Genomic DNA, 15,076 nt, shown 5'->3' on the forward strand with positions numbered 1-15,076 from the left:
AAAATAACTTCAAATTGATCAGAAATACAGTGTATACATTGTTAATGTTGTAAATGACTATTGTAGCTGGAAAATGCAGATTTTTTTATGGAATATCTACATAGGCATACAGAGGCCCATTATCAGCAACCATCACTCCTGTGTTCCAATGGCACGTTGTGTTCGCTAATCCAAGTTTATCATTTTAAAAGGCTAATTGATCATTATAAAACCCTTTTGCAATTATGTTAGCACAGCTGAAAACTGTTGTCCTGATTAAAGAAGCAATACAACTGGCCTTCTTCAGACTTGTTGAGTATCTGGAGCATCAGCATTTGTGGGTTCGATTACAGGTTCAAAATGGCCAGAAACAAAGGACTTTCTTCTGAAACTCATCAGTCTGTTCTTGTTCTGAGAAATGAAGGCTATTCCATGCTAGAAAATGCCAAGAAATTGAAGATCTCATACAACGCGGTGTACTGGTCCCTTCACAGAACAGTGCAAACTGGCTCTAACTAGAGTAGAAAGAGGAGTGGGAGGCCCTGGTGCACAACTGAGCAAGAGGACAAGTACATTAGTGTCTAGTTTGAGAAACAGATGCCTCACAAGTCCTCAACAGCTTCATTAAATAGTACCCACAAAACACCAGTCTCAACGTCAACAGTGAAGAGGCGTCTCCGGATGCTGGCCTTCTAGGCAGAGTTCCTCTGCCCAGTGTGTATTCTTTTGCCCATCTTAATCTCTTATTTTTATTGGCCAGTCTGAGATATGGCTTTTTCTTTGCAACTCTGCCTAGAAGGCCAGCATCCCACATTCGCCTCCTCACTGTTGACGTTGAGACTTTTCTACCTGAATATGACCCAGCACACCTCCAGGCTGTGTAAGGGCTATTTGACCAAGAAGGAGAGTGATGGAGTGCTGCATCAGATGACCTGGTCTCCACAAACAAATTGAGATGGTTTGGGATGAGTCGGACCACAGAGTGAAGATAAATCATCCAACAAGTGCTAAACATATGTGGGAACTCCTTCAAGACTGCTGAAAAAGCTTTCCAGGTGAAGATGGTTGAGAGAATGCCAATAGTGTGCAAAGCTGTCATCAAGGGAAAGGGTGGCTATTTGAAGAATCTCAAATATAAAATGTATTTTGATTTTAAACTTTTTTGATTACAACATGATTCCATTTGTGTTAATTCATAGTTTTGATGCCTTCACTATTATTCTACAATGTAGAAAATAGTACAAATAAACAAAAACCCTTGAATGAGTCAGAGTTCTAAAACTTTGGACTGGTAGTATATATACACACAGTACAAATATTTTTTAAAGTGACAGGGATTGTACAATAAAGTCAGGGACTTATTTCCATTTTGGTCCATATTTTATTTTGGCATAAATACATATACAATTTTATTTATCTTTATTTAACCAGGCAAGTCAGTTAAGAACAAATTCTTATTTTCAATGACGGCCTGGGAACAGTGGGTTAACTGCCTGTTCAGGGGCAGAACGACAGATTTGTACCTTGTCAGCTCGGGGGTTTGAACTCGCAACGTTCCAGTTACTAGTCCAACGCTCTAACCACTAGGCTACCCTGCCGCCCCTGCCGCATAGATATAGAAACATTAGAGATACAGACAATAAAAGGTTTTACTGTTCACTTTTTACATTCTTTTAAAAAGTGCCGGTATATAAAAATGTGTTCTTACCAGATAGACTAATTTAAAACAGTGGATATTAGAGTATCTACTGTGGTATTATGCTGGTGGACATCTCTGACAAATAAAAAAGTTGGATAGGTACCTGAGAATTTTGTGGATCAGACCACGTTGAATTAATACTACTCTTTTTTTTACTCTCGGACCTGCCTGGTGTGTTCCTTGTTCTTCATGATGCTCTATGCGCTTTTAACGGACCTCTGAGACTATCACAGTGCAGGTGCATTTATACGGAGACTTGATTACACACAGGTGGATTGTATTTATCATCATTAGTCATTTAGGTCAACATTGGATCATTCAGAGATCCTCACTGAACTTCTGGAGAGAGTTTGCTGCACTGAAAGTAAAGGGGCTGAATAATTTTGCACGCCCAATTTTTCAGTTTTTGATTTGTTAAAAAAGTTTGAAATATCCAATAAATGTCGTTCAACTTCATGATTGTGTCCCACTTGTTGTTGATTCTTCACAAAAACACAGTTTTATATCTTTATGTTTGAAGCCTGAAATGTGGCAAAAGGTCGCAAAGTTCAAGGGGGCCGAATACTTTCGCAAGGCACTGTATATCAGCCCTCTGATTACAATGAAGATCAAGACGTGTCGCTCTGTTCTGGACCAGCTGCAGCTTTACTAGGTCTTTCCTTGCAGCACCCGACCACACGACAGGACAATAATCAAGATAAGACAAAACTAGAGCTTGCAGGACTTGCCTTTTGGAATGTGGTGTCAAAAAAGCAGAGCATCTCTTTATTACGGACAGACCTCTCCCCATATTTACAACCATTGAATTTATATGTTTACAATCTAAGGTAATGTCAAGTAATTTAGTCACACCATTCATTACCAGATTCAGCTGAAGTTTAGAACTAAGAGAATGATTTGTACCAAATACAATGCTCTTAGTTTTAGAGATGTTCAATACCAGTTTATTACTGGCCACCCATTCCAAAACAGACTGCAATGCTTTGTTAAGGGTTTCAGTGACTTCATAAGCTGTGTTTGCTGATGTGTATATGGTCGAATCATCAGCATACATGGACACCCATGTTTTGTTTCATGCCCGTGGCAGGTCATTGGTAAAAATCTAAGAGTAGAGGGCCTAGAGAGCTGCCCTGCAGTACACCCCTCTTTGCATGTTTGACATTAGAGACGGTTCTATTAAATAAAACCCTTTGAGTTCTGTTAGATACAGTTGAAGTCAGAAGTTTACATACACTTAGGTTGGAGCCATTAAATCTTGTTTTTCAACTACTCCACAAATTTCTTGTTAACAAACTATAGTTTTGGCAAGTCAGTACGGATATCTACCTTGTGCATGACACAAGTAATTTTTCTAACAATTGTTTACATACAGATTATTTCACTTATAATTCACTGTCACAATTCCAGTGGGTCAGAAGATTATATACACTAAGTTGACTGTGCCTTCAAACAGCTAGGAAAATTCCAGAAAATGGTGTCATGGCTTTAGAAGCTTCTGATAGGCTAATTGACATAATTTGAGTCAATTGGAGGTGTACCTGTGGATGTATTTCAAGGCCTACATTCAAACTCAGTGTCTCTTTGCTTGACATCATGGGAAAATCAAAAGAAATCAGCCAAGACCGCAGAAAAACATTGTAGACCGCCACAAGTCTGGTTCATCCTTGGGAGCAATTTCCAAACGCCTGAAGGTACCACGTTCGTCTGTACAAACAATCGTACGCAAGTATAAACACCATGGGACCATGCAGCCGCCATACAGCTCCTAGAGATGAATGTACTTTGGTGCAAAAAGTGTGAATCAATCCCAGAACAACAGCAAAGGACCCTGTGAAGATGCTGGAGGAAACGGGTACAAAAATATCTATATCCACCTTAAAACGAGTCCTATATCGACTTAACCTGAAAGGCCGCAGCAAGGAAAAAGCCACTGCTCCAAAACTGCCATAAAAAAAGACAGACTACGGTTTGCAAATGCACATGGGGGCAAAGATCGTACTTTTGGGAGATATGTCCTCTGGTCTGATGAAACAAAAATAGAACTGTTTGGCCATAATGAACATTGTTATGTTTGGAGGAAAAAGGGGGAGGCTTGAGAGCCGAAGAACACTATCCCAACTGTGAAGCATGGGGGTGGCAGCATCATGTTGTGGGGTGCTTTGCTGCAGGAGGGACTGGTGCACTTCACAAAATAGATGGCATCACATGGAAGGAAAATTATGTGGCTATATTGAAGCAACATCTCAAGACATCAGTCAGGAAGTTAAAGCTTGGTCGCAAATGAGTCTTCCAAATGGACAATGACCCCAAACATACTTCCAAAGTTGTGACAAAATGGCTTAAGGACAACAAAGTCAAGGTATTGGAGTGGCCATCACAAAGCCCTGACCTCAATCCTATAGAACATTTGTGGGAGCAAGGAGGCCTACAACCCTGACTCAGTTATACCAGCTCTGTCAGGAGGATTGGGCCAAAATTCACACGACTTACCGTGGGAAGCTTGCTACCTGAAACGTTTGACCCAAGTTAAACAATTTAAAAGCAATGCTACCAAATACTAATTGAGTGTATGTAAACTTCTGACCCACTGGGAATGTGATGAAAGAAATAAAAGCTTAAATAAATCTACTATTCTGACATTTCACATTCTTAAAATAAGGTGGTGATCCTAACTGACCTAAGACAGGGAATTTTTACTCTGATTAAATGTCAGGAATTGTGAAAAACTGAGTTAAAAATGTATTTGGCTAAGGTGTATGTGAACTTCCGACTTCAACTGTAGATAGCTCTGAATCCACGATATGGCAGAGGTTGAAAAGTCAATACACATACGTTTTTTCAACAACAGGTTATGGCCAGTAATATCAAAGGCAGCCATGAAAACTGACAGTACAGCTCCCACAATCTTCATCCTCAGTAGCTTTCCATCTTTGTGGTCAGTGCCAGGAGGTTTGTCATTATTGATCGTTAACAACTCTCCCACACTAACGTTACAAAATTCAAACATGCATTTCTTTTCTTTCATTATTTATTTTTTTATGCATGAATACGATGGCTCACTGTTCGTTGTTTGCATTTCCTGCCTAAGTTTGCCCACTTTGCCAATTAAGTAATGATTAAAACAATTGGCAACATCAAATGGTTTTGTGATGAATAAGCCACCTGATTCGATGAAAGATGGAGTTGAATTTCTCTTCCTTTTTTATTTTTTCAATATTTTTTAATCCCTTTTTCTCCCCAATTTCGTTGTATCCAATTGGTAGTTACAGTCTTGTCCCATCGCTGAAACTCCTGTACGGACTCGGGAGAGGCGAAGGTTGAGAGCTGTGTGTCCTCAGAAACACGACCGAGCTAAGCTATACTGTTTCTTGACACAATGCCTGCTTAACCCGGAAGCCAGCCGCACCAATGTGTCGGAGAAAACACTGTACACCTGGCAACCGTGTCAGCGTGCATGAGCCCGGCCCGCCACAGGAGTCGCGAGAGCGCGATGGGACATGGACATCCCGGCCAGCCAAACCCTCCCCTAACCTGGACGACACTGGGCCAATTGTGGCCCGCCCCATGGGTCTCCCGGTCGCGGCTGGCTGAGACAGAGGCTGGACTTGAACCAGGATCTCTAGTGGCACAGTTAGCACATAATACAGTTTCAAGTCTTTATTGAGTATGGTCAGGGCGTAAGTTGGGGTGGGCAGTCTGTTGGTTTTTCTATGTTAGGTTTCTGTTTCGGCCTAGTATGGTTCTCAATCAGAGGCAGGTGTCGTTAGTTGTCTCTGATTGAGAATCATACTTAGGTAGCCTGGGTTTCACTTTTGGTTGGTGGGTGTTTGTTTCCGTGTCTGTGTTTTTCGCCACACGGTACTGTTTCGGTTTGGTTATTTCACGTATTCGTTTATTGTTTTTTGTATTTCATTAGTGTTCAGTGTGTTTCTTATTAAAATCGTCATGAACACTTACCACGCCGCATCTTGGTCCGATCCTTACGAAAAGGAGGAAATCTGCCGTTACAGTTTCTTCTTTTCTGTTGTTGAGTTTAGTCAGCCAGGCTTATTAGCCACTAATTTAGCCTTCTCTCTTTCAACCATACAGTTTTTAAATTCCTCAATAATCCATGGAGCCTTAACAGTTCTAACAGTCAGTTTCTTAACAGGTGCATGTTTATCAATAATTGGAAGAAGTAATTTAATAAATTCATCAAGTGCAGCATCTGGATGTTCCTTATTAATCACATCAGACCCACACGTTTTTTTAACATCATCCACATAAGTCACAGCAAAGTATTTTGTATGACCACTTATACACTATTTTAGGCCCAGCTTTTGGAACTTTGGCTTTCCTGGACATAGCCACAACATTGTGATCACTGCATCCAATAGGTACGGATGCATCTTTAGAACAAAGTTCTACAGCATTAGTAAAAATGTGATCCGATACATGTGGACGATCTTGTTCCTATAGTGTTTGTAAACATCCTGGTAGGTTGATTAATAGCCTGGTTACAGTGAGAAGCTTTCTCTTGAACGGGCAGCTTGATGAAACGAGGTCAATATTAAGGTCCCCAAGAAAGTACACCTCTCTGTTTACATACCTACGTAAGTCGTTTTTTGGGGTATCTGCACTTTACTATTTATAATTTTTTACAACTTTTACTCTTACTTCACTACAGTCCTAATGAAAATAATGTACTTTTTACTCCATACATTTTTGACACCCAAAGGTACCTGTTACATTTTGAATGCTTAGCAGGACAGAAAAATAGTCAAATTCACGCATTTATCAAGAAAACATCCCTGGTCATCCCTACTGCTTCTGATCTGGCGGACTCACTAAACACACATGTTTCATTTGAAAATTATGTCTTGGTGTTGGAATGTGCCCCTGGCTATCCATATATTTTAAAAACAAGAAACTGGTGCCTTCTGGTTTGCTTAATATAAGGAATTTGAAATTATTTATACTTTTACTTTTGATACAAAGTATATTTTAGCAATTACATTTACTTTTGATACTAAAGTATATTTAAAACCAAATACTTTGACTTTTACTCAAGTAGTATTTTACTGGGTGACTTTTACTTTTACTTGAGTCATTTTCTATTAAGGTGTCTTTACTTTTACTCAAGTATGACAATTGGGTACTTTTTCCACAACTGTGCATAAATTGTAGCTGTATATCACCTAGTCAAAACTGAAAAATAGCTAAACTTTGAACACCACTATAACCTGAATGTCTTGGCATTCAGGTCCAAAAAGTATATTTCTGGCCACTTCGACTATGGACAAACATGTATGGAAGGTTTCATTCAAAACAAAGGGGTGCAGTAAGAAAGGGATTTAAGCAATATGCTACGACCATATTCCTAAATAACAATTTAGTGACCATATGAGATAAAATTATAATAATAGAGACTGGTTTACTTGACTGATCGTTTACTGAAAATGTAACTGTATATGGTATTTTCTTATACATAGGCTGTTGTTGATTGGCATAGGCAGTTTTCCATTTTCTTTCATAGCTTTTTTTGAGTAAAAGCTGAACAAATATAACATTGATATTATGGATAGTATTACTCAATTGTTTTCTTTTCATATTCAAAAATAAGGGTTCTCTTTCGTTTTCGTAACTGGTCGCCAGACGACCTATGGGAACTTCTGATGACTGTAAACATCTTTGATATTAAGCATCTCAATCAGGTCGCAAGAAGGGGAAGGAGTTCCCATAGGTCGTTCGGCAACTTGTCATTCTACTGAGAGAAACAAGGTTACATCCGTAACCCAAACGTTTTGTTGAACTTTATCATTTGACTGCAACCATAGCTGAAGACAAAGACAGAAAGGTGGTGTATGTGATGGGACTGGACTTGTGTTTCAGATGTTATTCACACTTCAGAGCCAATGTGTTATTTCCTGTTTTGGGGGATTTCCCACATAAACCAAAAGTGAAACCAACGTTCGAAGGGATGTCTGTGGGCTACAGTGAAAATGATTTATTTCAGATTAACAAATTGTGATCCCACTGCCTTCAGTCTTGAAGGAAAAAAAGTGCTATCTAGAACCTAAAAGGGTTCTTGGCTGTCCCCATAGGAAAACCCTTTAAAAAGCGCATTTTGGTTCCAGGTAGAACATTTTGGGGTTCTATGCAGAACACTTTCCACTGAGGGTTCTATCTGGAACCCAAAAGAGTTCTATCTGGAACCAAAAAGGGTTCTATGGAGACAGTGGAAGAACCCTTTTAGAATCCTTTTTTCTAAGAGTGTATTTTACCTGTATGTTTCACTATCAAATGTTTTGGCAGGAGTTGTAATGGCGGGACAAGGATTTCAAGGTGCACTGAGGGTCATTCTCCTTGTGTGTCTCCTTGGACTAACAAAAGAGTTTGGTAAGAAGTGCTGTTTTCACAATTCAAGTTTAAAAGTGGGTATCATTTAGTGTAGTTTTTCTATTCCATATTTTTAAAGAATGTGTAAAATAACAATATGAACTTCTTTCCGTAGAACTTGAGGACAAAGACTGGGACGAGTTGAGGTCTGATGTGGCTGCGCTGCACAGATTGAAAGGATTACCTGATCAAATGACACGTAGGACCACAGGAGCAGACACCAGGTGGGTTTAATTCAGCCTTGATATCTCTGTCAAACCTCTCTTAGCCATTGTTGAATGAGATGTTTAATATTGTTTATCTCTGTTTAGAGAGATAACAATGCACGGGACCAGGACAAAGAGATTCAGCAATTACAGGTAACATATCCACTCAGAGAAGTGACAAAATGTATTATTGCCCAGTACAGACGATTGAAAGAGGAATCACATAACAGCAAATGATTTAGGTAGTACCAATCTATTGTATTTCCTCAGGGCATATGTGGAGAAAAAGCCCATGGCTTTATTTGATGGTCTTAGGGGATGTGACAATTTTACAACATGCGTCATTCAAATGGACCAGGTAAGAAAGTGTCTGTTAAGCTGCATGTATGAACAGTTATTTATGAGCTATAATTGTAATTTTAGTTCAGACATGTACAGTTACAGTAGCATATCTTTATTCATATTTATTCCAGTCATTTAATTTAAATGTGCAAACTGGGATTGGTAGGTTATATCCATTTTTGGATTTTCAAATGAATAATATATAGGCTAGTCAATATAGCATTACCCCACCGCAAATCATAGCAGCATCCCACCGGTAAATCATTAGATCTGATTAATGCAATTCAATCTTTGATTACTGTAACCATAGAAAAAATATGTAATAATATATGCAGCAATGAACGGGGTTCACAGGGTGAAAGAAAGGACTCAAGATCAGAATTCTATCATGTAGGAACTATCTTCCTTTAGATGCAATCATGAGTGTAAATACAAAATCTGGATATGTTACCGTGGAATCAGCGTCAGGTCTTGAGCCAAGCACAAGCTAGTGAGATCCTATTGGCTTGTTCTAGCATTTATTTGCATATTTCCGTTAGGGAACACCTACTCTGTGAAGTGCACGTGTGCAATAGCTCAATTCGCCCTTACCCAAAGTCTACAAAATGCAGTCCACTCCATTTGCCACAGATTCTAGTTTTGGTAACAGAAAACTGTATGGAGATCAAATGTTTAGGCGTTGAGAAAATGTTCAGAATGTTGGCCAAAATCCATCTCGCTCCATCTTCTTCCACTGCAGGCCACTGGGCTTCCTCTCATCACCATATTTGGTAGTGAGTGGAAACACCAATAGGATGCTTCACATTACATCTGGCAAAATATCTGGCTCATTGTTCTATCTGTGTCAATATTCTAGCAATGGCTAGTTATAGGAAAACATTTGATTTAATCCATTTTAGAACAAGGCTGTAATGTAACAAAAAGTGGAAATAGACAAGGGGTCTGAATACTCTACGAATGCACTGTGTATACTGAACATAAATTTAAATGCAACATGCAATAATATAATTTATAATAATAAAATAATAATATAATAATGAAGATTTTACTGAGTTGAAATCAAATCAAATGTTATTTGTCACATGTTCCGCATACAACAGGTGTAGACCTTACTGTGAAATGCAAGCCCTTAACCCTTACAAGCCCTTAACCAACAATGCAGTTTTAAGAAAAATAAGAGTTAAGAAAATGGGGGTACAGGTTAATTGAGGGAATTGAGGTAATATGTACATGTAGGTAGGGGTAAAATGACTATTTGGGCTGGCAGGGTAGCCTAGTGGTTAGAGCGTTGGACTAGTAATCGAAAGGTTGCAAGTTCGAATCCCCGAGCTGACAAGGTACAAATCTGTCGTTCTGCCCCTGAACAGGCAGTTAACCCACTGTTCCTAGGCCGTCATTGAAAATAATAATTTGTTCTTAACTGACTTGCCTAGTAAAATAAAGGTAAAATAAAAATCTATAGATAATAAACAGTGAGTAGCAGTGGTGTAAAAAAATGGTGAATGCATATGTGTCCGGGTAGCTATTTGATTAGCTGTTCAGCTGTTGGCTTGGAGGTGGAAGCTGTTAAGGAGCCTTTTGGACATAGACTTGGCACTCCAGCACCGCATCGGTGGCAAATTTTAGGCCCTTCCTCTGATATTGCCTGGTATAGATGGATGACAGGAATCTTGGCCCCAGTGATGTACTGGTTCGTACTCACTACCCTCAGTAGTGTCTTGCGGTCGGATGCCGGGCAGCTGCCATACCAGGCTGTGATGCAACCAGTCAGGATGCTCTTGATGGTGCAGCAGTAGAACGTTTGAGGATCTGAGGACCCATTGCCAAATCTCCTGAGGGGGAATAGGTTTTGTCTTGCCCTCTTCACGACTTTCTTGGTGTGTTTGGACCATCATAGTTTGTTGGTGTGTCTCGACTTCCTCCGAAGTCGGTCCGTCTCCTTGTTCGGGCGACGTTCGGCGGTCGATGTCACCGGTCTTCTAGCCATTGCCGATCCACCTTTAATTTTCCATTTGTTTTGTCTTGTCTTCCATCACGCCTGGTTTCAATCCCATCAATTACATGCTGTGTATTTACCCTCTGTTCCCCACATGTCCTTGTCCGGCATTGTTGATTGTAAGAGTTTGTGCACGTTATGTCTGGCGTGCGAAGGGTTTTGTCCCATTGTATTTATTTATTTGTGTTTGTTCTCTGTGATTTTATTATTAAACTGCACCGTTGTAACATAGTCTTTGCTCTCCTGTGCTTGACTTCTCTGCTGCCAGTACGCACACATTACAGAATACCGGACCAAACTTATGGAATCATCAGGAGCAGGTAGCCCGGGTATAGAGGTGGAGGAGCGCGCCCGGGAGCACGCAGCAATGCTCCACCATCTTGGCACCGCCATGACCCGCGTTGTCCAGACAATGGACCGCTGGGAGAGACAGGGAGTTCTCCCAGCACCTTCACCTGCACAAGCAGGGTCTCCACTACGCGACCCTTCCTTCTCCTGGTTCCAGTGGGATTCATCTCTCCCTTCCCCGAGGGTAGAGAGGCGGGTGAGCGCCTCTTCCATCTGAGACAGGGGACGAGGAGCGCCCAGGAGTTCGCCCTGGAGTTTCGGACCCTGGCTGCCGGCGCGGGATGGAGCGACAGGGCCCTGATCAACCATTATCATTGCAGTCTGCGAGAGGACGTCCGTCGGGTGTTGGCCTGCAGAGACACCACCCTCACGTTCGACCAGCTGGTGGACCTGTCCATCCTGCTGGACAACCTGCTGGCTACCCGCGGACATTCAGATCGGGGTCTGTTATTTCCATCCCCACGCACCCCCTCTCCAATACCCATGGATCTGGGAGAGGCGGTGCGCAGGGACACCGGAGGGGGTTCCAGCTCGTGCACCATCTGTGGCCGCAGAGGTCACACTGCCGGTCGGTGCCGGGTTGGTTCCTCTAGGTATCGAGGCAGCAGGCAGGGCGCTCTGGCGTCACCCCAGGTGAGCCGGCACCATTCTCACCCAGAGCCCTCTGTTGTACATATGTTTGTGCATGTCACTTTCCCTGAGTTTTCTCCGCATTCCCAGCATAAGGTGCTCGTCTATTCAGGCACGGCTGAGAATAATATTGATAGAGCGTTCGCCCATAGTTTAGGGATCCCCATTGTTCCTGTGGCTGTGCCCTTCCCTGTTCACGCATTAGATAGTTGACCATTAGGGTCAGGGTTGATTTGGGAGGTCACCTCTCCTCTGGGCATGGTGACGCAAGGGGGTCACAAGGAGATAATTAGTCTCTTCCTTATTGACTCTCCTGCATTTCCCATGGTGCTAGGCCTACCCTGGTTAGCTTGTCATAACCTCACTGTTTCTTGGCCACAGAAGACTCTCACGGGGTGGTCACGAGAGTGCTCAGGGAGGTGTTTAGGGATTTCCGTTGGTGCTACTACGGTAGAGAGTCCAGACCAGGTCTCCACCGTGCGCATTCTTCCTGAATATGCCGGGTTGGCTCTCGCCTTATCTAAAAAGAAGGCGACTCAATTACCACCCCATCGACAGGGCGATTGTGCGATAAGTCTCCTGGTAGACGCTGCACTTCCCAGGAGTCACGTGTATCCCCTCTCACAGGCGGAGATGGAGGCTATGGAAACACATGTCTCCGAATCCCTGCGCCAGGGGTACATTCGGTCCTCCACTTCACGCGCCTCCTCAAGTTTCTTTTTTGTGAAGAAGAAGGAGGGAGGTCTGCACCCGTGTATTGACTATCGGGGTCTGAACCAGATCACTGTGAAGTATAGTTACCCGCTACCGCTCATATCCACAGTGATTGAGTCAATGCACGGGCGCGCTTCTTCACCAAACTAGATCTCAGGAGCGCTGGTGCATATCCGGGAGGAAGACGCGTGGGAGACGGCTTTCAATACCACCTCAGGGCACTATGAGTATCTCGTCATGCCGTATGGGTTGATGAATGCGCCATCAGTCTTCCAAGCCTTTGTAGACGAGATTTTCAGGGTGTATATAGTGGTGTGGTGTATATTGATGACATTTTGATATACTCCGCTGCACGTGCTGAGCATGTGTCCCTGGTGCGCAGAGTGCTTAGTCGCCTGTTGGAGCATGACCTGTATGTAGAGGCTGAGAAATGCCTGTTCTTCCGTCTCCTTCCTAGGGTATGACATTTCCACCTCAGGGGTGGAGATGGAGAGTGACCGCATTTCAGCCGTGTGTAATTGGCCGACTCCCACCACGGTGAAGGAGGTGCAGCGATTCTTAGGTTTTGCCAACTACTACTGGAGGGTTATCCTGGGTTTTGGTCAGGTAGCGGCTCCCATTACTTCACTGCTGAAGGGGGGCCTGGTGCGCTTGCAGTGGACAGCTGAGGTGGACAGAGCTTTCAGTCACCTGAGGTCTTTGTTTACCTCGGCTCCCGTACTGGCCCATACGGATCCCTCTTTGGCGTTCATAGTGGAGGTGGACGCATCCGAGGCTGTGATAGGAGCTGTGCTCTCTCAGCGCTCGGGTACGCCACCGAAGCTCCACCCTTGTGTCTTCTTCTCGAAGAAGCTCAGCCCGGCAGAGCAAAACTATGATGTGGGGGACCGGGAGTTGTTGGCTGTCGTCAAGGCACTGAAGGCGTGGAGACATTGGCTTGAGGGGGCAAGACACCCTCTTCTCATCTGGACTGACCACCGTAATCTGGAATGCATCTGGGTGGCGAGGAGACTGAACCTTCACCAGGCAAGGTGGGCCATGTTTTTCACCCGTTTTGTATTTACCCTTTCCTACAGACCAGGCTCACAGAACGGGAAGGCAGACGCATTGTCTCGGCTGTATGACACAGAGGAGCGGCCCACTCCCATACTCCCCGCCTCCTGCCTGGTGGCACCGGTCGTGTGGGAGCTGGACACGGACGTTGAGCAGGCTTTACGTGCAGAGCCCGCTCCCGTCCAGTGTCCCGCTAGGTGTCTGTATGTCCCGTATGCTGTTCGTGACCGGTTGATCTATTGGACCCACACATCACTCTCCTCTGGTAATCCTGGGATCGGTGGGACAGTGCGCTGTTTGTGCAGGAGGTACTGGTGGCTTACCTTGGCTAAGGACGTGAGGGATTATGTTTCCTCCTTTTCGGTGTGCGCCCAGTGTAAAACTCCTAGGCACCTGCCCAGAGGTAAGCTACACCCTTACCTGTTCCACAAGGGCCTTGGTCACTCCTGTCGGTGGATTTTCTGACCGATCTTCCACTCTCACAGGGTAACACTGCGATCCTGGTCATTGTGGATCGTTTCTCTAAGTCCTGTCATCTCCTCCCTATGCCCAGTCTCCCTACGGCCCTACAAACTGTGGAGGCCTTGTTAACGCACGTCTTCCGGCACTACGGTGTGCCTGAGGATATAGTGTCTGATCGGGATCCGCAGTTCACGTCTAGGGTCTAGAAGGCGTTCATGGAACGTCTGGGGGTATTGATCAGCCTTACTTCAGGGTTTCACCCCGAGAGTAATGGGCAGGTGGAGAGAGTAAACCAGGATGTGAGCAGGTTTTGGCGGTCCTATTGCCAGGACCGGCCGGGGGAGTGGGTGGCGTTCGTGCGCTGGGCTGAGATGGCACAGAACTCGCTTCGCCACTCCTCCACTAACCTCTCTCCCTTCCAGTGCGTACTGGGGTACAAGCCTTGGCATCAGAGTCAGACCGAGGTTCCTGCAGTGGACGGCTGGTTCAGGCATGCGGAGGAGACATGGGAGGCTGTCCGTGTTCACCTTCAGCAGGCTGTGATGCGCCCAAAGCCGAATGCAGATCGCCACCGCAGTTAGGCCCCGGTGTTCGCAGTGAGGCCCTGGTGTTCGCAACGGGGGACCGGGTCTGGCTCTCAACCCGAAACCTTCCCCTTCGCCTGCCCTGCTGGAAGCTGGGTCCGCAGTTTGTGGGGCAAGTCCTGAGGAGAGTGAACGAGGTTTGTTATAGGTTACAACTCCCAACTGATTACCTTATTAACCCCTCATTCCATGTGTCTCCTCAGGCCAGTGGTGGCTGGTCCGCTCCAGGAGTCTGAGGTGCGGGAGGTTCCTCTGCCCCCTCTGGACATCGGGGTGGCCCCGGCGTACTCTGTTCTCACCATACTGGATTCGAGGCGCCGGTAGAGGGGCCTTCAGTATCTCGTGGAGTGGGAGGGGTACGGTCCGGAGGAGAGGTGCTGGGTTCCGGTCGCGGACGTGTTGGACCCTTCAATGCTGCAGCAGTTCCACCATCTTCGTCCGGATCGCCCTGCGCCTTGCCCACCGGGTCGTCCCCGCTGCTGGAGCCGTGCGTCAAGGGGGAGGGGGGGTACTGTCACGACTTCCTCCGAAGTGTTGAAGATCAGCATGGCAGATATGTTGTTGCCTACCATTTATTTATTTGTACTTTTTCACCTTTTTCTCCCCAATTTCGTGAAATCCAAATGGTAGGTACAGTCTTGTCCCATCGCTGCAACTTCCCTACGGACTAGGGAGAGGCGAAGGT

At 44.4% G+C, this 15,076-nt stretch overlaps 1 protein-coding gene across 1 annotated transcript in view; it reads left to right on the forward strand.

The window, feature by feature from the left end:
- The window catches only part of LOC135545809 (uncharacterized), a 33,067-nt gene that overhangs the window by 3,882 nt on the left and 14,109 nt on the right, over window positions 1-15,076 (forward strand). Inside the window, exons 2-5 of the mRNA XM_064973709.1 lie at window positions 7,973-8,056; window positions 8,172-8,280; window positions 8,368-8,415; window positions 8,533-8,620. Of these exons, the coding sequence (XP_064829781.1) occupies window positions 7,981-8,056; window positions 8,172-8,280; window positions 8,368-8,415; window positions 8,533-8,620 (321 nt within the window). The 5' untranslated portion in view covers window positions 7,973-7,980. The remainder of the gene's footprint in view (window positions 1-7,972; window positions 8,057-8,171; window positions 8,281-8,367; window positions 8,416-8,532; window positions 8,621-15,076) is intronic.

The sequence above is a fragment of the Oncorhynchus masou genome, chromosome 9 (assembly GCF_036934945.1).
Source record: "Oncorhynchus masou masou isolate Uvic2021 chromosome 9, UVic_Omas_1.1, whole genome shotgun sequence".
NCBI lineage: Eukaryota > Metazoa > Chordata > Actinopteri > Salmoniformes > Salmonidae > Oncorhynchus > Oncorhynchus masou.